Source organism: Dysidea avara, chromosome 10 (genome assembly GCF_963678975.1).
Source record: "Dysidea avara chromosome 10, odDysAvar1.4, whole genome shotgun sequence".
Classification (NCBI taxonomy): domain Eukaryota; kingdom Metazoa; phylum Porifera; class Demospongiae; order Dictyoceratida; family Dysideidae; genus Dysidea; species Dysidea avara.
Window position 1 is genome coordinate 16709266 of NC_089281.1, and position 23128 is coordinate 16732393.

The 23128-nt window shown below is 36.5% G+C and overlaps 3 protein-coding genes and 1 long non-coding RNA gene across 4 annotated transcripts; 3 read left to right on the top strand and 1 right to left on the bottom strand.

The window, feature by feature from the left end:
- The first annotated feature begins 4798 nt into the window (after window positions 1–4798).
- On the top strand, window positions 4799–5864 carry LOC136268935 (uncharacterized). Its single transcript, XM_066064410.1, has 4 exons — window positions 4799–5000; window positions 5128–5277; window positions 5382–5567; window positions 5625–5864. Exons 1-4 carry the CDS (start codon window positions 4860–4862, stop codon window positions 5661–5663), a joined length of 516 nt encoding a protein of 171 aa, XP_065920482.1. The 5' UTR covers window positions 4799–4859; the 3' UTR covers window positions 5664–5864.
- Window positions 5865–10540: 4676 nt separating this feature from the next.
- Window positions 10541–11593, top strand: LOC136237144 (uncharacterized). The gene is made up of 4 exons (XM_066027448.1): window positions 10541–10714; window positions 10825–10974; window positions 11077–11262; window positions 11318–11593. Exons 1-4 carry the CDS (start codon window positions 10574–10576, stop codon window positions 11354–11356), a joined length of 516 nt encoding a protein of 171 aa, XP_065883520.1. The 5' UTR covers window positions 10541–10573; the 3' UTR covers window positions 11357–11593.
- Window positions 11594–16672: 5079 nt separating this feature from the next.
- Window positions 16673–17694, top strand: LOC136237143 (uncharacterized). Its single transcript, XM_066027447.1, has 4 exons — window positions 16673–16858; window positions 16951–17100; window positions 17216–17401; window positions 17459–17694. Exons 1-4 carry the CDS (start codon window positions 16718–16720, stop codon window positions 17495–17497), a joined length of 516 nt encoding a protein of 171 aa, XP_065883519.1. The 5' UTR covers window positions 16673–16717; the 3' UTR covers window positions 17498–17694.
- Window positions 17695–19407: 1713 nt separating this feature from the next.
- Window positions 19408–22412, bottom strand: LOC136268908 (uncharacterized). Its single transcript, XR_010707143.1, has 3 exons — window positions 22170–22412; window positions 19618–19714; window positions 19408–19562 (listed from the first exon to the last, which is right to left on the bottom strand). It is a non-coding gene; the product is annotated as an uncharacterized lncRNA (long non-coding RNA).
- Window positions 22413–23128: the final 716 nt, after the last annotated feature.

The window sequence follows — 23128 nt, forward strand, 5'->3', positions numbered from 1 at the left end:
TGAAAGACTGTTCGTGTAATTTAGGTGTTTAAGATAGAGACAAAGAATCTTGTGCAGAGGCTTAATTAATGAAAAGCCAAACATGGCTTGTTTTTTTTTGGCTACATAGTAAATTCCATTCTAAGCCCATATCATGTATGGACATCAACCTACCATACTTTTTGTTCACTTTGGACACCTTTTATAGATTCACTGTAATTCTACCAGTGTGGGTGGTCATCTGCATAGTACTATAACGGTTATGTGTCATCAATGGCTTTGTTGCACAGTCATTGGGGAATTTGGGTAGGTTGACAATGCAGTGGGACTCCTTGTATTCCAGACAACCTATGTAACCATGTACAAGCCTCTTGTCCTGATTATCATAGCGTCTACCATTCAGGGTAGCATCATTGAAGAGGTGTATTCTACTATACTATGTATAGGAAGAAGCAAAGCATGCATGATATTGCTGAACAGAACAAAACCTTGAAACTGGCAATGTTTGTGTAGAACGCTGAATGCATAAGTACTGCATGGGAATATAAGCATATACATGCTATTACATATAATATACGCAATCTGATCTTTGGTATAACTTTGATGGCAGTCTTAAATCACACATAAATGTCTTACAATTATATGAACCATCCCATAACTTTACTCTTCTTTCCATTGCTACTAAAACCCCAGACACATCAGTTCCAGCAATTCTGTAAGCTACAGCCTACCTTTGTTGTCACAGCTGAGTGATGAGAAACAATAAAGATGGTAGTCATGATCTCCATAAATTGTATTGCTTCATAATAACAGGAAGCAAATGAAGGAATAGTACGTATTTGAAATGTCTAAACCTTCTTTGTGATTTAACCAAATGGTGAATCACACAGAACAATGGACTAATAGGCCTACCAGTGGTAGCAGCTATTCTTTTCATTTGATCAACGCCTATCATCATAAGTCAGTTCTGTTTAGTGAATAAATTACATCAGAGGTATCATTTAAATATTACTTAGGTGACACCCAACCAAATGTGCTACTGTTTTTGTATTCATCCTGTATTCTATGGAATGCCAAATGCGACAAAAATCAGGCAAATCTTTTATTCAACATCATATTTTGAATTCGATAAGATCTGTTACACCAATGTTTTTAACTCGATCTGATCGATGTTTTGTAATCGATGTTACAGCATCGATCATATCTTCAATGAAAACATTGATGTTTTGTGATCGATGATTTGTGTCTTTGTAACAATGGGTCCCCAGTCAAGAGAAGCTTAGAATGTATACCTTGTAGCTAACCAGCTATTATTAATGAGCTATTAATACAAAACCAAGGATGATATGCTGCAATTGTGTGGCAAACACATTAAATAATTGCCAGCCATGCAACATCCTCAAAAATCTGATATACCACATTCATATAACTGCCTTTGTTCCCCATTACACTACATACATGCTTGTGTGTGTGTGTGTGTGTTGTGTGTTGTGTGTGTGTGTGTGTGTTTGTGTGTGTGTTGTGTGTGTGTGTTGTGTGTGTGTGTGTGTTGTGTGCTGTGTGTTGTGTGTGTATGTGCCACAATGCATGTTTGATTTGTGTCAACGTTGATGTTCTGTACAGTAAATATATCTAATATTACAATCAGTTCTATTGAGATGGAAGAATTACCACGCTTGCTATAATACAGCCTTGAAAGTAAAAATTCATTACAAATCTGATATACAAAGTATCAACCTAGATCATGCAGTTGAAACTTCTGTAATGAGGCTATGTTTACACGGTAGATTTTTACAAGGACACATTTCGCCTGATCCTGGCCGTTTAGTAGTAATGCATATAAAAAGAAAACCAGGGCACTTTAATAAGCCTTGATAGAGTATATAAAGAACACTTTCATGAGTGTCTGCATTATACACAAGCTCCAGGTCACTATGAATGATTTAATGAGATTTGTGTGCGTTATAAGAACTTGGTATAAATGTAATTTATTGTATCACAATAAATTGAAGTTAATATGCATGCTGCAGATATCACGATATAGCACTATAAGAACTTGCACCGTAATTTCTGTGACCTAAGTGCATGCTATAGTGTAAGGGTGCGCTATGATCTAAGCATGTGAAGTAATGTTGAGATGGTTTCAAGTATTGTGTAATCAACAAACTGATTTAACAGGTTTGCTGTCACGTGACATGCCATGTTCTTGAAAGGTGAATGGCCGCTGAAACCATCTCAACATTACTTCACATGCTTAGATCATAGCGCACCCTTACGCTATAGCGTGCACTTAGGTCACAGAAATTATGTGCAAGTTCTTATAGTGGTATATCGCGATATCTGCAGCATGCATGTTAATTTGTACGTAACATGGTATACCTCAACCGATATTTAATTTGGAACCTTAATCCCAGACAGCTCTCAATGTAAAGCTTTTAATTTTCTACTATGTACAGCTACTGTCCTGAAAGGTTTACAGATTACTCAGTTACACTTGCCTTCGTCAGTACATAGTGCCTGTGTGCACAAGAGTATTTATTGTACTTTAAACTTGAAAGCATCTGCATACAATATAAACTGCTACGTGTCTAAAATCATTGCAGGCTTTTATACTACATAAGTAACCTCTTTAGCTCTAATTGCAAGTTTACTCGTGCTTACCAATGTCTGTATGTATAGTACTTGGCTGTATTCAGACTTGGAATACAACTGTTGCTGCTGCTTATGGGCTTTTACATTTATGTTCTGCTTACATGCTTGCAAAAATGCATATCAGTATTTGTAAAGTCACTTAATGCTCACTAATATGTATATACGTTTGTTGCTGCATACAGGTAGTTGACATTCACATACAATCAATTGGAAGGCCTACTGTGTACATTGCATTCATGTCATGTTTACACACTCCTTTATACTTATGCTATACCTGCACACTCCTTGGTACTCACAGGTTCTCAGGCATTAGTCCCTGCTGGTCCTGCAAAAACTCTGCTTAGTAAGATGCTTACCGCTATCGGTACACATACAGGCTCACTTAGTTGCATTCTCATTTGGTATTGTCGTAATTTTCTATATACCATCGGGATGTGTCATATACTTCATGCATACTTGTGCTATGTGTGGTTATTATAACTACAATAATATCACTGTCTAAGTACTATTATAATTCTATATGTGGGGTACAGCAAGCTCGGGAAATTTGGAGGAATTTGGGTGAATTAGATGCTAGTTATGTAGCTGTAATGCTTTATCAATTGATACCAATATTAATGTTCATGACATAGCTTGGTCTGTCATTTTGGTTGCTAGTGATCAATTGCTGCGATTTGACGTGTCTTAGCGGTTTGCTATCATCCCTTGCAAATGCTATGTTCATTCATCTACCCTATTTATGGAAGAACTTACTGCCCGCCCTATGATTTCCTCAGTTGCCCATTATTCATCCAAACTCATCCTCTCTATATCATGATCTATATATATATATATATATATATTAATCCAACAACTGAATGTGTTACTGTATAATACTCTCAATAGCAGCTTGACGTATTATATTGAAATACGTCAAGCGATTAGCCAATAGAATTAGTATTACACTTGTTTGTAAAGGTCCCATGACAAAAATCTATAATACTAATTTGATTGGCTAAAAAAATAGTGTGGTGTGTTTATATTAGAAATAAATGTCCGGCTTGACAACTATTGTTACCATAGTGATAGATGCCCCCAGGTATGACACAATATGGTTGCTTAGCAACGGTTTGATAGGCAACCGATGGTAAAAGTCTTTTGAGACCATAGCAATGGTTGCCAGGCAACGGTTGCTAAGTGTGATAGGTATTTTGCAATGGCTATTTTTTGAATTTCTGTTGCCTAGTAACAGTTACTATGGTTGTCGGATTAATTTGCAATAGGACGGATGGCTGTGGTATTCGGGATTAATAGTTCTCACATTGTAAACAGGAAGGAAATAGTGCGAGGCGAAGCACTATTTTACTTCTTCCTGTTTACAATGCTCGCACTATTAATCCCAAATACCACAGCCATCCATCCTATTACATATACATATATATATATATTGTCATGTCATGCACGATCTCATGTAGATATAATCTTACTTGCTATTATGGTATCATTGTATTCTTGTTGCATGATTGTCGAACTTGTGTATTGTCACGTATACTACGGGCTTTGTGGGAAAATGTTATGTGATTAACATTAGGAAAAAGAGTAGGCAGTGTAGAGCTTGGTGCGGTGGAGGGGTGGATAGCTAGGTAAATAAATGCATTATATATATGAGCACATATGTGTAATTTAATCCTCTATAAATGGTGGCGGTTGCCACTATTCCCAGGGGTGGGCCCCAGCAACCAACATGTTAACTTTGGATTATAATTCATGAGAATATACTTACAGCATGGGTGGATTGTTAACTATTTGTAACAGTTAGGTGGATGACATTTTATGTTTCTTTAAGCTATGCAATTTTAAAGATTTTTAACATGTTTGACCTTACAACATCTGATGTAATGATTAACGTAAGTAGATATACGTAGTTACATAATATAAAAGCAACACCTGATATTAGTCTCCAATATATAGGTGATCACAGTTGCCACGGAAGAACACTTCACTCACTAAACCATGTAGCTAGTCAACAGATGGGTTATGGTGTGAACTATGTGTAGTATCTTAAACATGTTAAATCGTTTATCAACAGAAATTGACTGTCTTCTTCACCACCATTTAAGGTAAAAGTATCATGTTATCACAGGAAATAGAATCCCTGCCAGGCTATCACATAAAAGCAGCTGATAACCATGCTGTAGGCATAACAAGTTTTAGTGCAGTAGTGTGATTATCCCAAAAGATCTGCAGAGATGGAAACAGAGAGACCAATACGGATATCTATGGCTAGCCAACTGGACATCATTGATATTGTAGAAGAAGACAGCAAAGCAATAATGTTGTATACTGACAAGAGCATCTACAACATGCTAAAGAGATCAACAGTCAGCAAGGTAAGAAACAAACAACTTATATAGCTTCAGCCTTTAAAGGAATAATTATATTGCCTGCATATATATATAGCATATAGTACATAGATAAAACTTTACCATATACATATACTATGTGGTTGTTCTATAGCCAACATACTCCAGTCTTGGACTGCAGGATGCTGAACATACAGTGGTCCTTCAGAAGACAGGGCCTTGTCCAGAGTGGTACTCTAGATGGAGAACAAGAGAATTTGCTCTGAAAGGAAACTTCCTCTACTATTGCAAAGCACATGTTAAGGTATGTTCATCAAGTATTATTTTTCCCACAAACTATGTATGTAGCTACCTTCCCATGTTCAGGCATTGTGTAGCAGGGAGTTACACTATTTCCTATTACTTTAGAACAAAGATAATATCTCAGTTCTTGGTGCTATCTACATCAGAGGAGCTGCCATTGATGAAGACACAGTTAAAGGATCAAAAAATGCTATAATAATTACTCCACCAGTACCCAGGAGGGTTGGTATGAGAGATGATGAGACATCAGTGTTCTATATCAAGTGTAGTAGTGCACAACAAAGAACTGAAGTAAGTTAAACATCTCAGATCACCCCCACACTGTTTTACTATTTCTCTTTAATATAGTGGTGCAAAATATTGAAAGCAGTTGCTAACAAGAGATGATTTGTTTCTACGACAACTGCCGAATGGCTGGCACAAGCAGTACACAGGATATATACATGATACATCTCATAACTAAGTGTTGTGTGTGTGTGTGTGACTTGATTGACTAGCTGGTCTACAGCTGAACATTAACACTTGTATGGTATGTACGCATGCGATAATTGTGCTGAGTAAATTGACAGCAATTAATTAACCCTATAAGTGCTAGACTACATCTTCATAATTAATCTAATACATAATACTATTATCATACTTTGGTTGCCAAGCAATAGTTATTAGGGTCTGGTTGTTCTGACACAAAATAATGGAGAATCAAATCAGAATAGCCTGCAACCAAAAATTTTACCCATTTTCAATGCAACACTCATGGTATTTATCCCAAGTTTCACTGTTACCCATATCATGCTGTTACTAGCATTTACTTAGTTTAGGAGCTTCTATAGAAGCTATTTTATCGGCCAAGGACTATCTCTGAAGAGGATGTAGTAATTGTACACTGATGGAAGTTTGTTCTCAATAAATGTTAAAACAGCTGGTAGCAATTAAATATGGGTAGCACATACAAAACATAATCGCTGAAACCAGAAAACGATGAAACAATATTACATACAATCCGGTTTCTGAACATGCATGGCACAAGAGCCATGGCCGGTGCAGTTCTCAGTACCAACAGAGGTACACTATCTATTTCAGCATAAATATCCCTTCAACAAGACAGCAATGGTTTACTTTCTACTACTATTTCCAGTGGCAACATTTGTATAATCAAGTGATTGTTCTGGGTGGGATCTTGGACAAGTCAGTATATCTCCTGTAGGTTTTTCAAGCTCATATACTTTTGAGGCATGTGGCAAGAGCTCTTCCATTATTTACTCTTGTGTGTGGGTATTGTGCATTCTTCATCTTCCTCATGCACTTAATAACACTACTATCATTTCTCCTTGTAAGAGCGTAGCATATCTAATACTTCAAACAAACCTATGATTTATATATATATATATATAACAATCAGTTGCTTCAGGAATTGTGTTAAGTTCCTTCTCATCTATATCTGACATGTGCACATTACGTATATAGCCACACTGGAAAGGTTCTGCTGATGCTGTAGATAAATGTATGGAAATTAACCAACAAAGGTTGGGTGTGTATGTGAATACATGTGCACCATAAAGAAATCACAATTCGGTGTACAAGTTGCATTGTGTTAGTCAGCAACTAACTTCACTTTTTTGTAGTGCCTGTATATTTTGCATACATACCCATTTCATCACATCATGATGTTACACAGTACGGTCATCCATGAACCTGTTTGAAGTCACTGGTGAGGCTTGTATTACCACAAGTACATAATTATAACTCAACATATGTGATAAATATATTATAGTGATTCATTAATGCATGCTGAGCAGCAAGCACTCATGCAGTATAGAAGAGCTAAATATATCAAGAAGGCTTGTGACTAAAGCAACACATTTTTGTTAATAGTTATTGGCACTACATTAGTTCTGTGAGAAATACTGAGGCATCATCAGTACATAGGACAATTGCATGAGTACACTGGTGTTTAGTGTTAGAGACAATCTGGTAAGTTCACTGTATAGCACAATAAAGAATCATTAAATTATGGAATGCAGTATAGTAAGTGCTTGTGCATTATTCATATACGTACAATAAACCACAGTAATTCATCATTAGTTTACTGTTGTTTTTGTGGACACTGTTTAGTGCTGTCATGTACTTGTAAAAAGAGATATTCATACCATATTATCAGTGAAAAGTGTTTGGTATCCTGAACTTTCCTTTTGACCTTTTGTATACTTGACTTGGATACACATGGCTAATAATAGTACTGTATCATGACCTTACCTTATGAGACCTATACACCTTGCATGTGTCTAGTAAGTCCTAACATCAATAGTTTCCTTACAGTACATATAATATTGCAAGTCAACTCTTGAGCCTAATTGTAATTTGATTAACATTGGTGGATTCTAACCATTAATTGTGATGGGTTATCAATGAGTTTGTGCATTGGATTGATTGTAACAATGTGTAATGTATCTGAACTCACTCAAAAGATGACTCTGGACGATTGTTGGAAATAAAGTCCATTGATGTCACGTGGCCATAGTACACATCTAAAAGAAGAATAGTTATTCCAGGTAAGCTCCATGGTGAAGATTGTTAGTATTAGGTTTTAGACTAATTATGTTTATAAAGTATGGCTTCTGCTTAGGCTACAGATGAAGTCTTCATGTGTGTATATACGTATGTATGTATATGTTAGACTTGAAATACACATATTATTAGTGGTTGTACTAACAGAAAGAGTATCTTGAATAGTTTTCATAGCAATGTCGGGTTTATGTTCACTTTACTTTGAATGGCATTTCTGTCAACACTGTACATACATTCCTCCACTATCTTGTTGCAAAATCAGGTGACTAATTTTGCCAATTTTGTCCATATCATACTTCGGTAAGTGTAACACAATCAGACAACAAGATAATCATCAGCATCTTGCACTACACTGATGAATCTGTTTCTTACAATCTGATATCAACCAAGTTATGTGCTGTGCACATCAGTATGTATTTTTATATGAGTATATAGTCATATTGAATAAAATGTTTGATATTTGGCTCATGAGTTGAGTAAGCACTACACAGATGTTTACTTTTACTGTATGTTTGACTGATAAGAAGTCCGAACCCAAATGTTATTACTAGTGGATTGGTGTTTATGTCTTCACTGCACGGATCTATATATGTTAGTACAAACATTCTGAAAGTGTTCTTCAATTATGTTCACGATAAAATTCACCATTGATAATATTCTGAAAGTGTTCTTCAATTATGTTCTCAATAAAATTCACAATCTACAGCAAGGGCTGAAATACCTCTAGATCTGCTTCACTGTCTGATGTTGTAGTTTTAATTGTCTGCTTAGTCACTAGATGTAAATGGCATATATATAATTCTATCCTAACCATGGTGTGATGTGTAATATACTCACCATTCGTCCTGTGGGAAAGATAGGAAGATATACTGTACAGTACAGTGGTGCAATAATATCAATAGCAGCACTGATAGCAAAGAGTAGGAGCAATTTTCATACACATTTCATTAAAATTAATGATTATCATTTATTGGCACATATTCTGTCAATTACAATCCATGCTTTGACATTATATAGGACACGTATTAATGGACAAAACCATAAAGAAACCTTTCTTCTTATCCTGTATATAATATATTGTCTGCAATAATAATTCTGTACTACCGTTTTGTTTAATAGTTCATCACTGTGACCTCAAAGTATCTAGCTATATCCATGTGCAATGCCCTAAGGAGATATTCAGCAAGCAGTTTTAGATAGTTTGTTTTTGAAAATTATAAGCCTCTCTACTTAAAACAGATGGAAGGCTGTTCTGTTGTGTTGGTAACTCAAGCTGGACATTTGAGATATATTTTGTGCTAAGCCGGGCTTAATGAAAAGCCACCTGTTTTGGCTACATAGCAAATTCCATTCTAAGTTCCTATCATGCATTAACATCAACCTACCATTTAAGACTCTGTTTACTATGGACACCTTTTACAGGTTTACTGTAATTTCACCAGTGTGGTACATCACACAGTCAGTGGGTAAGTTGGGAATGGTAGTTTCAGTTGAAAACACAGTTGAACCCTTCTATTCTGGATATCTTAATTAATTGTAACCATATTGAAGTATCTTCATTTGAAAAGTCAGCACAATGTCTGTACATAAAAATGTATTACCATTAAGTCTTGTGTCCTAATTATCGAAGTTTCCACAATTCAGGATAGCCTTATTGAGAGGGTTTAAGCTTTTAATGTGAAAAATTGTGGCCACCTTTGTCACAGCTGGGTGATGAGTAACTCTATAGTGCTTCATAATAATAGGAAATAATTTAGGAATGGCATTTGTATATCTTCACCTTCTTTGTACATGTTGAGATATATCATATGTCACCAAATGGTGAATAACACAGAACAATGGACTAGTACGTAGAAACTGTTCCTTACCCTAGATCAACACCTATTATTATTAATGGATAGACATCACTAGCATGATTAATGCGGGAAGGGTAAATGATAGCACTATGACATCAGAGGATGGTATCTTTAAATATTACCCAGATAACACCCAACCAAGCTTTCTACTTACAAGAAACTATTCACCTTCTGTGTGTAAGATCTTCAAGGGGATAAATTGAATGCTATTACAGCAGAGTGAGTGGAGTGGAGTTATGTAATATTGATTACAAATAGCTGTAGATGCTTGTTGATGTCTACTTTAAAGAAACAAATTCCCAGTAAAACAATTGCAGAAGAATCTACATGATATCAATATATTGTGGCATTGTAATTCTTAGTTTTGGGAACCAGTTATGTGGGTGGGTTTTGTTTTAGTAGCTAATACACACCAGTACAAGATGAGTGCATGTTGTATAACTGTTATATTGCTACCATTCACCTTTGGGTGAAGGTGGCTTGCAGGACAGCTATGTATTTTATGAAGGCCAGGTTTCAATAGTTCTAACAGATTGTGGGTAGCCAGAGGCAGGGCTTTAGCATCAGTATATTCTAACTACATAATATATACATATAGAGTAAAGCTACATATCACAATTGCTATGGAAGAACACTTCATTTGGCTAAACCATGGTGTAAACTATATTGGTATCTTAAACTTGTTGGATTGTTTAACAATTGAAATTGATAGTCGTTCTTACCACCATTTAAAGTAAAGCATCATGCAATTCCAGGGAATAGACACTGAAACCCCACTGGTTATCCTATAAAAGCAGGTGATAACCATTCTGTAGGCATGAAAAGTTTTAGTGTGAACGATAGTAGTAGTGTGATTATCTTATAGGATCTGCAAGGATGGAAACAGAGAGGTCTATTAGGATATCTATTGCTAGCCAACTTGACATCATTGATATTGTAGAGGAAGACAGCAAAGCAATAATGTTGTATACTGACAAGAGCATCTACAACATGCTAAAGAGATCAACAGTCAGTAAGGTAAGAAACAAACAACTGTATAATGATACATATACACCTGTATAGCTCCAACCTTTAAAGATTATTTTATACCTGTAGTTCATAACATATACTTTGTGGTCATTCTTTAGCCAACATACTCCAGCCTTGGACTGGACGATGCTGAACAAAAGGTGGTTCTTCAGAAAACAGGGCCTTGCCCTGAGTGGTATTCTAGATGGAGGACAAGAGAATTTGCTCTTAAAGGAAACTTCCTCTACTATTACAAAGCACATGCTAAGGTATGTCCATCTAAAACAAGCTACATATTTTCATACAAATTGTAGCTACCTTCCCATTAGTGTGTTGTGTAGCAAGATGTTAAATATTTCCTATTACTGTAGAACAAAGATGATATCCCAATTCTTGGTGCTATCTACATAAGAGGAGCTGCTATTGATGAGGACACAGTTAAAGGATCAAACAATGTCATAATAATTACTCCACAAGTACCCAGGAGGGTTGGTATGAGAGATGATGAGACATCAGTGTTCTATATCAAGTGTAGTAGTGTACAACAAAGAACTGAAGTAAGTTAAACATCTCAGATCACACCCACACTGTTTTATTAACTCACTTTTATAGTTGTCCAAAATACTGAAAGAGATTGCTAACAAGAGATGAACGACAACTGCCATGCTGGCACAGGCAGTGCACAGGATATACATGAAACATTTTATAACTATGTGTTGTGTGTATGTGAGTTGATTGACTAGCTGGTCTACAGCTGTTCACTTGTATATAATTATTGCAAATTAACTTATAAGAGCTAGACTTCATAATACTAGTTACTGTCATTTACTTAATTTAAGAGCTTTTATAATTTATAGTTATTGTATCAGCCTCTGAATGAAGAGTGTGTGGTAATTGCATAAGAGTATATACCAAACAATTGGTTGAAGTTGAATGTGGCTAACATGTGCATCCCTGAATCCATGGTATACATTAATTGCATGTAATTGTGCATGTTGAGTACTGAACATGCATGGCACAAGAGCCATCCATGGTCAGCATGTAGCACCAATGAGTGTGTTCACTATACTATCTATTTTCAGCATAAATCGTTCATCTAAACAATAGTACCAGGTGGTTTGCTTTCTATACTACATACTTGTGGCGGTAGCAGTTCCCAGCAGTGGTGGCTTCTTGGACAATCTTAAACAGATCAGTAGATTTTAAATCTTTTTAGGCCCGTAGAGACCTACTGTTGGGGTGTGTTGGCATTGTGCATTCTTTCATCTTCCTCATGGACTTAATGACATTGTAATTGACTGCATTCACAAGAACATACCTAATATTCCAACAAACTTATAACATTGTATATAACTATAGATCTGCCAGATGAATTGTGTTAAGTGACATATGTCATACATATAGCCACACTATATAGAAAGGCTCCACTGATAGATAAATGTATGAAAAACTAACCAAACAATGGTAAAATATGGTTGGATGCATATGTGATTACACCTTAAAGAAATAACAAAGTGTCTTTTCATGTATGTACAAGTTGCATCATTTTGTGTATAGCATTGTGTAGTATCAAAATTTTGCATAGTGCCTTCACCCATGAATCTGACTGGTGATGCTTGCGTTATCAAAACACCACAAGTATGGCTCAACATAATAATTATATTACAGTGAGATTCATTATTAATCGATCATTAACACATTCCAACTAGTCACGTAACTCACAAATAGTAACTCAGCAGCAAGCACTATAATAGCTTAGGGTTTGTGGCTAAAGCAACATAGGTTTGGGGATATTTATTAGCACTACATTCCTGTGAGAATAACTAGTACCTAACATGTACACTGTTGTTTAGTGTTAAAGACAATCTGGTAGGTTTGTTGTATATAGCATAGTAAAGAATCACCAAATTATGTAAGGCAGTATAGCAAATGTTTCTGCATTATTGTAATGAGACAGAAAAACCTGAGTGACTCGTCATTGGGCCATGCAAAGTTGATTCACGGTGTTTCAAAAAAGCATGAGGGTGGGTGGTCATTTTCATCATAAAGACTGCCTACTGCAGAAGTCATGGTGTCTATCAGAGTCATGATGCTAATTGAGTACAGCACTTACTCAACCTAACGTCAAGCATTGTTTTTCAAAATGACTATAAATATGTACATACATACATACATGCGCACATCACGTAACTTGGCTGGTATCAGATTATCAATATGAAGGAGCAGATTTATGTAGGATTACCTTAAATAGTAAAATTAGATGATTTAGTCTGATTGTGTTTCACTTCAGTATCAATGTACAGTAGTACTAGTACATGGACAAAGTGGCACATTCAGTTGCCTGATATTGCAACAAGATAGTGGTAGGAGTACATATACAGTGTTGACAGAAATGCCATTCAAAGTAAAATAAATGCAAACCTGAGCTGACATCACTATGAGGAACATGTCAGTAATTCTTTACTGAATAATCTTTATGTTAGTAGAACCAGTAATTTCTATGTATACTGATCAATTAAGACTGGTCAAGTTGTCCTCATCTGTAACCTAAGCAGGAGCCATACAATGACATCTTATAAACACATGTACAATTAATCCTAACAGTCTTGCTACGGAGCTTACCTACTACATATAGTTGTCTTTTTAAATATTAACTGTTCTATCACATACATGTACCATATCTCTATTAACAGGTTTTACTGTGCCATGCAACAATAGTCCACAACCATCTTTTGAATGGGTTTAAATAATCATTACGTAGTGTTTACAAAGAAAGCACATCCTGCATGGTTACTAGTGTGGATTGTGAGTGTTAATATCTTCACTCCTATGTACCAAATATTCTGAAAGTGTTCCTCTTAACTATGTTCTCAATGAAATTCACAATTGACAGTACACCATTAGGTAAGGAAATACCTCTGCTTTACTACCTGATGTCATAGTTTTAATTGTCTGCTTATAGTCACTAGCTGTAAGTGGTATGCGCATTTGTAATTCTATCCTAACCATGGTGTGATGTGTAATATCACACTTGTGAAAGATATACTGTAATGCTTCCAACACATTAGTGCAATAGTACTAGTAGCAGCACTCACGATCAGTGATAGCTAGCAAAGAGTATAGGAGCAATTTTTTACACACATTTCATTGGCATAATTAGGACAAGTATCAATGGTTGATTTCTGTTATCTTTTATATAGTTACAATACTAAATTCTGCACTATGTTATATAGCACAGTTTTGCTGAATAGCTTATCACTGTGACCTCTCTAGGTATCTATCCATGCATGTGCAATGCTACAAGCAGCAGTATAGAATTATAAGCGGCATGCATGTCTACTTAAAACAGATGGAAGGCTGTTTGTGTAACTCAAGATGTTATTCTGAGGCTTAACATGATGAAAGGCCATCAGACATGGAATGTTTTTGGCTGAATAGCAAATTCCATTCTAAGCTCCTATCATGTATTAATATCAGCCCACCATCCTAACTCTGTTTACTGTGGACACCTTTTACAGGTTTACAGTAATTTCACCAGTATGGTACACATCTGGTACTAACATTGGTAGTTTTGCATGTGTCATCGGCATCAGTATTTCATCACACAGTCAGTGGGGATGTCAGGCATGGAAAGTTTTCTATTCTGGATACCCAGGGGCGGATCCGGGAGCTGGCAAGGGGAGGGGCACAAACAGACTAAGTTGTAAGTGGTTTGGGAGAGCCAGATTCTCTTGTTAGTTGCTGCATTTTTGAAACAGCAAAAACAACCTCTTAGCAGTGTCACACTGTTGATTTTTGCCATTTTGACCTTTGCAGATGGTTGTGAAGCCTTAAACGCTGTTTAAAGGCTCTGAATGTCTTAAATAATAGCAACACAGTAATTATTTTTAGAGACGCTTAATAAGCATGAAGGTGCTAGGTGACAATTTCGCTTTCGCAGCTAGTTTGACTTTGAATTGGTTTGTTTTCAGGTGAATTTGTAATAAATGGCTTTGTTTTCAGGTGAATTTGTAATAAATGCTAGTAAAATGTGCATATTTTCATGGGTTTTATAAACTGATCTTGGCCTGACAAAGTTTAGTATTTTAATCAGAAGTGTGGCTGGCCCCTCCACAAGGAGGGGGGGGGGCTTTGCCTCAAAATGCCCTATCATGGATCCGCCATTAATACCTTATTTGTAACCATGTTGAAGTATTCATCCAAGAAGTCAGCACAATGTCCCGGGTGGCCGGTGTAATGCACAAAAAAATGTAACCATGTGTATTGTATCCTAATTATCATTTTAGCTTTCAATATGATATATTAGTATGTATAAAACTGTATGTGGCCACCTTTGACACAGCTGGGTTATGAGCAACTGTAGTACTTCATCTTCACCTTCTTTGTATGTAGACGTTTGTAATTATCATATGTCATGTCACACAGAACAAAAACTTTTTACATCACTGAATGGACTAGCATGGGTAAATGATATATTCTGTTTAGTATCATGACATCAGTATTTATACACACAACACTCCAGCAAAATACTCTCTTAATATCTGCTACTAAAAATCCATTTCAGTACTTTTCCAAAAAAGCTGAAGTAAAAATCTTACCATCAGTAGAAAAAAAAGTCTACAACACAGGTATTCCCAGGCAGTCACCCATCCAAGTACTAACCAAGTATTCCCAGGCGGTCACCCATCCAAGTAGTAATGATACCAATGGTAAAACCGTACCATTGGTATCATTTAAATATTACCTGGGTGACACCAAATCAAGTGCTCTACTAATAAGAAACCATGCATGCACCCACTTATGTCTTGGTAATGTGTGCTTATAGCTGTAGGACAGGACGAGGAGTATAGAATACATGTTGTGGTGTAATAACAACTATCTATAGGAAATGTTATACCTTTGTGTGGTAAATGCATTAAATAGCTCCCAGCCATATATCATCTGTACAATTTATGATGTCACTTTGTAGTCCCTCGTCATAGCAATAACATTATATGTGTGTGGTGATATGTTGAAATACTTGTGTCAACACTGATGTTTTGTGAAATAATTTGTGACCACTCTGGTCACAAATGTGTATATACTCATGATATGACTTTATAATCAACTTGACAATCCAAAGTATTTCTTCAAAAAGTTAAAGGAAAATTAGCTTGATAGTAACCTATTTCAATTTTTAGAGATGAACATATCTTGTGAAGCTTATGAAATGTGGAAGGAAAGGCAAGTAGTGTACAATTAAAACAACTACAAAGCATCTACTGTAGATTACAAGAGGATGAATACACAATATTAGCACATTGTGGCATTAGTTATGTGAGTGGCATTTTATTTTAGTAATACACACAAACCAGAGCGGGACCCTCATGCTCATGCATATATATATATCAGGTAACACACTAGTGCATGTTGTATAACTGTTGTGTAGCTATACTATTCACTTAATGGATGAAAAGGAAACGTATAGGACATTTATAAAGCTGGTTTCTGTTGGCAGCCAGAGTCTATTAAATGTAGCAATAACTTTCTCACTACTTCCTGAAATATTAAATTTGACCTATACAAATACGCAAGGCTTTATACTAACCTTCATCTGTTGCCATGCCCAACATACCATATCATAGGAGTATATCATTGATTTCATCGACCTGTGATTCTCTTGAGCATCAAAACAACAAGTACATCACTGCAATACCTAACTACATAATGTGTAAAAGCTATCACAGTTGCCATGGAAGAACACTTCATTTACTAAACCATGTAGACCACAGATGGGTTAGTAGTACGTAGATAGGCGTGAACTATGTGTGGTATCTTACACATGTTGAATTGTTTATTAACAGAAATTGATAGTCATCCTTACCACCATTTAAGGTAAAGTATCATGTTATCACAGGAAATAGAATCCCTGCCAGTTTATCCTATAAAAGCAGCTGATAACCATGCTATAGGTACAACAAGCTTTAGTGTGGACAATAGTAGTAGTGTGATTATCACATAGGATCTGCAGAGATGGAAACAGAGAGACCAATAAGGATATCTATGGCTAGCCAACTGGACATCATTGATATTGTAGAAGAAGACAGCAAAGCAATAATGTTGTATACTGACAAGAGCATCTACAACATGCTAAAAAGATCAACAGTCAGTAAGGTAAGAAATGAACAACTTTATATGTATAACTCCAACCTTTAAGGATTATACCTATAAATTTACCACATATTCTTTGTGATTATTCTATATAGCCAACATACTCCAGTCTTGGACTGCAAGATGCTGAACATACAGTGGTCCTTCAGAAGACAGGGCCTTGTCCAGAGTGGTACTCTAGTTGGAGAACAAGAGAATTTACTCTGAAAGGAAACTTCCTCTACTATTACAAAGCACATATTAAGGTATGTTATCAAAGACTAGGTACAGGTATTCTTTGCACAAATTATGTACATAGCTATATACCTTCCCATCAGTGTATTGCATAGCAATGTGTTACATTATTTCCTATTACTGTAGTCCAAAGATAATATCCCAGTTCTTGGTGCTATCTACATCAGAGGAGCCGTCATTGATGAGGACACAGTTAAAGGATCAAAAAATGTCATAATAATTACTCCACCAGTACCCAGGAGGGTTGGTATGAGAGATGATGAGACATCAGTGTTCTATATCAAGTGTAGTAGTGCACAACAAAGAACTGAAGTAAGTTAAACATCTCTGATCACACCCACACTGTTTTATTAACTCTCTTTAATATAGTGGTGCAAAATACTGAAAACAATTGCTAACAAGAGATGAAGTTTTGCTACAACAACTGCCAAATTGGCTGGCACAAACAATACACAGGATATACATGAGCTGGACATTTCATAACTAAGTGTTGTGTGTATGTGGTTTGATTGATTATATAGCTGGTCTTCAGCTGAACCTGTATGTGCATATGTGAAAATTGTACTAAGTAAATTAATTTTATTTATTATGTGGACAGCAGCAGACGTACACTTAATTTGGTATTAGATAGTCAGTATAAAGTATTATCAAATGGCACGATCTTGATGGATAAATTTTAATGTGGGTTTTCATTAGTTAAAGCTATTGTTTTTGTGAACACTATACCATGCATGCAAATACTATATCACCCTTAATACATGTACCTTGCTTGATACATACTTGTGCATCTTAAATATGCCAAAGATTTAAATTTCTAGATTTTCCATGAACAAAACACAACCTTGCGGTGAATCATGCATTGTATTTTTTCTGCCCTGCAGTTGGTGATACATATACTTCTGCTAGCTTGTATGTATAGTGTATTACTGACATCATCACCCTCTATGGATCGTAATCTATCAGTTGCTTGTAAGAATAAGTGGAGTCTTTATTGAGTCTCCTTCCTAATATGATTCTTCCTTTCGGCATAGCCTACTTGACTTGTTTGACCCTTTATTCCATGCACCTACACACCATATCTTCTATAATAGTAATGCAAACATCAAGAGTTCATGTACAGTACTGGATGGTACACCAAGATTTTCTTTATCAACAATTCAGCCACACATAAGCAACAATGTAATATATATTATAGACTTGCATACTTGTCAAAATGGCCACCACAACAAACTGTGCCCATTGTTCATCGTCTGGTCCCACCATTGAGTTTAGGTATTTTCATTAAAGTCCATAACATGGATGCATGTTCTTGCTTCCCTACCACAATGTTTTCACGTGGTTGACCACATAATAATTTCATTTACCATCACTGTGCAATATATGTGTAGATAAATGGTGTGTGTTGTGTGTATTGTATTAGTGTGTGTGTAGTAATTGTGTTAATTAAATTAGTGATACATGTACTTTCAATTACACCAGGCTTGACTCCTTATGTGTGTAGTGTATGTGTGTTTTTATCAGATCTTCTTAAACAGCGACCTCAACAATATGCCGTATTTGTACTTTCCATTCAATTCCTGAGTGGATGCCGTGTGAGGCAGCAGAAGATCAAGTGAAGTATGTGTGTGTGTGTGTAGTGATGGTGTTAATTAAATTAGTGATAAGTATTACGCCAGGCTTGACTCCTTATGCAGGTGTAGATCTCAATGTTTATAACACAAAGCACATAGGATTCATGCTACACTGTATGTGTGAGGGTATTGACAATTGATGTGGTGTTAATTCAATTAGCTGTGTATATTTGGAATTTTAATTAAAGCCTGGTTCAATCTGTTCAGTAGTTGTATGCTCAAATTTAGTTTGTTGTCTTATAGCTCTAGCATGATTATAGAGTTGGTTGTATGTGTGTTTAATTGAATCAGCATTCCACACTACACCACTCATTGAATTTTAACACCATTACCCCGGCAGTACTCACACACATAAAACCAACACTTTATCAATACTCACAAAAGCTTGGCACCATTTTATGCTCAATTTGGAACTCTTTAAAGCAAATGGCACATACATTTTTTTTAGTGTGACATACCTGTGGAGTGGTTCCACCTGTCTACATACGTATACACTGTGTTGCATACATTGTAGGTCTCCTGTTTGGTCTGCTATATCAAGTTGGTTTATCTTCTGTTGAGCAAGCCAACTTGATGTGTTGATTGCGTGCGTGTGTGTGTACATGCATGTCTCTGTGTGTGTGTGTTTGTGTGTGTGTGTGTGTGTGGGGGGGGGGGTGCGTGGGTGCATGCAAACGTTCATTCATAATTGATCAAAGTAATATTTCTTTCTGGTAGATGATCTCTGGACAGATAACATGATAGAGACAATATGCCGTATCTTGCATAAAAACAGAATATAACTATAAATATATTAAAAATAATTACTCTTGATCTTTATGTAATCATAATGGGTGTAGTATCTATGATGTAATCAAGTATTTCTTGTTGTTATCATGTAAACAATGATTTATTCACCTGCCAGTTCCAACAAAATTGATAACAAGATCACGTGATCTGGCCTGCCTTTTCAATTCCATCACACTTCCTATCTACTATCTGTTGGGTAGCACGGCTAATAAGAGAGATGGTAAATACAATGCAGCACTGGGCATATACTCATTTCCACCCCACGTGTATAATTACCGCATCACATGATCTACATGTTTACACATTCCACTAGCTTGCAGTTTGCCATTACTACTCAGTAAGGCATCGATTGATTACTTAGTACCTTGTTTCTTTATTCTATCTTCAAAAACAAAAGGAGTGTTTTTGGTGGTAGAATGAGCTAGCTACCCTTTGAATTCCATCATACACTAACAGCTATCATTTGCTGAATAGGGTACCACCCAGGGAGATCCCCTGGCAATGCCCATGTATGCTTTGGGAGTTGTTCCTTTAATTAACACCTTGTCTGATGATTTTGTTAAGCAAGTTTGGTATGCCGATGATGCTACAGCTTGTGGATCCTTGCCTGATATTCGCCACTGGTGGAATGAACTTGCTTCTATTGGTCCTACCTATGGTTATTTCTCTAATCCATCTAAAACTTGTTTGATTGTCAAGCCTTCTCATTATGATGCTGCCATCCCAATCTTTCATGGTACAGGTATCTTAATCACTGCAGAGGGAAAGCGTCATTTAGGGGCTGCTTTAGGCACAGCCTCTTTTGTTTCTTCCTTTGTTAACCACAAAATTTCTGTGTAGAAGCATGAATTAGAAGTTCTGGCTGATATATCTGTGACACAACCGCATGCAGCTTATGCTGCTTTCACACATGGTGCTATCAGTAGATGGAACTATCTGGTCAGATGTATTCCTGATATAGGTGATTTACTTGGTCCTTTGGAGGAGGTGGTTCGTACCAAGTTGTTACCAACCCTGACTGGACAGTGTGCATTTAACGATGTAGAACGTGAATTGCTTTCTCTTCCTCCTAGACTTGGTATAATCAGTCCATCCAAATATGCATCTCACCAATTTACTTCTTCATTTAGTATTACTGCTCCTTTGGTGGATCTTATTTTACAACAATCTTCCTAATAATGTTTTGGAGCTTCAACTTGGTACTAAACAGCAAGCCTTTACCAACTGTCAACAGTTTTTATCAGGCTTGTATAATCAACTCTTACCTATCCTTTCACCCAAGTTACAACGTTCTCTATTACTCTCTAGTGAGAAAGGCTTGTCTAGCTGGCTTACTACCTTTCCTCTATCTGAGCATGGCTATACTTTACATAAAGGAGCCTTTTGTGATGCCCTTCATCTTCGTTATGGCTGTCAGCCCACTTCCCTGCCCTCAAGTTGTGTTTGTGGGAAATCAATGACTGTTGAGAATGCTTTCAGCTGCTCCTTTGGTGGCTTTCCCTCAATAAGGCATAATGAATTGCGGGATATCACGGCATCCTTGTTATCAGAAGTCTGCCACAATGTTCGCATTGAACCATCATTACAGCCTTTGTCAGGAGAACAATTCCATTATAGATCTGCTAACATTGAAGATGGTGCTAGGCTTGACGTAAGTGCAGAAAGTTTTTGGGAGCAGGATAGGAAGATGGCCTTCTTTGATGCAAAAGTTTTTAACCCTTTGGCTGCTTCCTATGCCTCCTCCCCTCTGGCTCAATGCTATCGTCTAGCTGAACTGGACAAGAAGAGAATGTATGATGAGTGAATACGTGAGGTAGAAAGGGGCACTTACTCTCCTTTGGTGTTTTCATGCACTGGGAGGGATGGGCCCAGCTGCAACTATTGTCTACAAAAGACTTGCAACTCTTATTTCTGAGAAACGGGGTCATCTATATAGTCAAACTCTACTTTGGATAAGATGTAAACTCTCTTACTCTTTACTCCGCTCAGCAGTTATGTGTTTAAGGGGTTCAAGATCGACACACCGCAGATGTAATATACAATTGCAAGATCCAGCTATTGACTTGGCCTGTTCCAACAGTATGGAACTTCAATAATTCATTATACGTGTGTTTACATCCAAGAAGGAAGCAGCTGGCCGTCACAAGAGGACTTGTAGATGATTTATTACCGTTCTAAATGAGTCTACATAAGTTAGAAAATGCGAGGTGAATGCGGTACGTTTGTTCGTACCGTGTAACAGTATTGCAGGGCGATTTATCTGTAAAAGCCCTATCCTACATGCACTTTAGTAAGATACTCAGTTGGCAGTACGCGGAAGGACATAATCCTACTACCCAGGGTACCAAAACCTTACTGGTGGCGTGTATTACTCTGCCAGAGATGCGCATCCGTACTAGTATGCCTGTCTTTTTGTGGGCTCAGTTGGGCTCTGTACTTACAAATGATTAATGCTACTTAGGCCATACCTGCTGGGTCTTATGTTGCACAGGCAAAATTTGGGTAGGTAGGTCGATTTGATAATGATAATAATAATTAGTACATAATAGAAAATTCAAGTATTATGGTGAAATTTACCATACAAAAAGAGCAACAACTACAAAAAACGTTGCATGAAACATATGCAGCACCACAATGTATTACTGTACAATGAAACAAACCTCTTGAGTATACGAACTACTTCGTTTGGAATATTTTCACCATTAAAGCTCAACCTTTTGAAGAGTTTAATGCCTAGAGAACTTATCCCAATAGCTGATTTTCACTAGCACATACGAGATTGACCATCTTGCCACACGTGATCCTATATCACGTGATTATCATTATCATTTCAGGTCATGAAAAAAGACAGTTGGTCGGGCCCGTGCAACATAAAATCCAATAGGTATGGCCTTAATGCCATGTCGCTGAATAGTTGGGTATGTATATGGCTCACCATTTAATGTATTAAAATAGCTCAGAAAACATATTTTTGTGTATGTTTTTCATAATAAAGACTAACTTGAATTCTAGGTCATTCGTTGTACACATACAGAGCTTCTATATGCCTCACCATTTAATGTATTAAAATAGCTCAGAAAACATATTTTTGTGTATGTTTATAACAAATACTGTTTCATAATAAAGACCAATTCTAGGTCATTCTTTGTACACATACAGAGCTTCTATATGCCTCACCATTTAATGTATTAAAATAGCTCAGAAAACATATTTTTGTGTACGTTTACTGTTTCATAATAAAGACCAATTCTAGGTCATTTGTTGTACACGTACAGAGCTGCTGACCATAAGCAACAATGTAGTGTATATTATAGACATGCATACTTGTCCCTAAAGTATCCTAATAAAATGGCCACCACAACAAACTGTGCCCATTGTTCATCATCTGGTCCCATCATTAAGTTTAGGTATTTCCATTAAATTCCATAACATGGATGCATGTTCTTACTTCCCTACCACAATGTTCTCATGTGGTTGACCACATAATAATTTCATTTACCATCACTGTGCAATATATGTGTAGATAAATGGTGTGTGTGTGTGTGTATTGTATTTGTGTGTGTGTGTGTAGTGATTGTGTTAATTAAATTAGTGATACATGTACTTTCAATTACACCAG

Coding starts and splice junctions, on each gene's coding strand:
- LOC136237143 (XM_066027447.1), top strand. CDS start 16,718: ATGGAAACAGAGAGACCAATAAGGATATCTATGGCTAGCCAACTGGAC. Junction 16,859..16,950: donor AAAGATCAACAGTCAGTAAG/GTAAGAAATGAA, acceptor TATTCTATATAG/CCAACATACTCCAGTCTTGG. Junction 17,101..17,215: donor ATTACAAAGCACATATTAAG/GTATGTTATCAA, acceptor CTATTACTGTAG/TCCAAAGATAATATCCCAGT.
- LOC136268935 (XM_066064410.1), top strand. CDS start 4,860: ATGGAAACAGAGAGACCAATACGGATATCTATGGCTAGCCAACTGGAC. Junction 5,001..5,127: donor AGAGATCAACAGTCAGCAAG/GTAAGAAACAAA, acceptor GTTGTTCTATAG/CCAACATACTCCAGTCTTGG. Junction 5,568..5,624: donor GTGCACAACAAAGAACTGAA/GTAAGTTAAACA, acceptor TCTTTAATATAG/TGGTGCAAAATATTGAAAGC.
- LOC136237144 (XM_066027448.1), top strand. CDS start 10,574: ATGGAAACAGAGAGGTCTATTAGGATATCTATTGCTAGCCAACTTGAC. Junction 10,975..11,076: donor ATTACAAAGCACATGCTAAG/GTATGTCCATCT, acceptor CTATTACTGTAG/AACAAAGATGATATCCCAAT. Junction 11,263..11,317: donor GTGTACAACAAAGAACTGAA/GTAAGTTAAACA, acceptor TCACTTTTATAG/TTGTCCAAAATACTGAAAGA.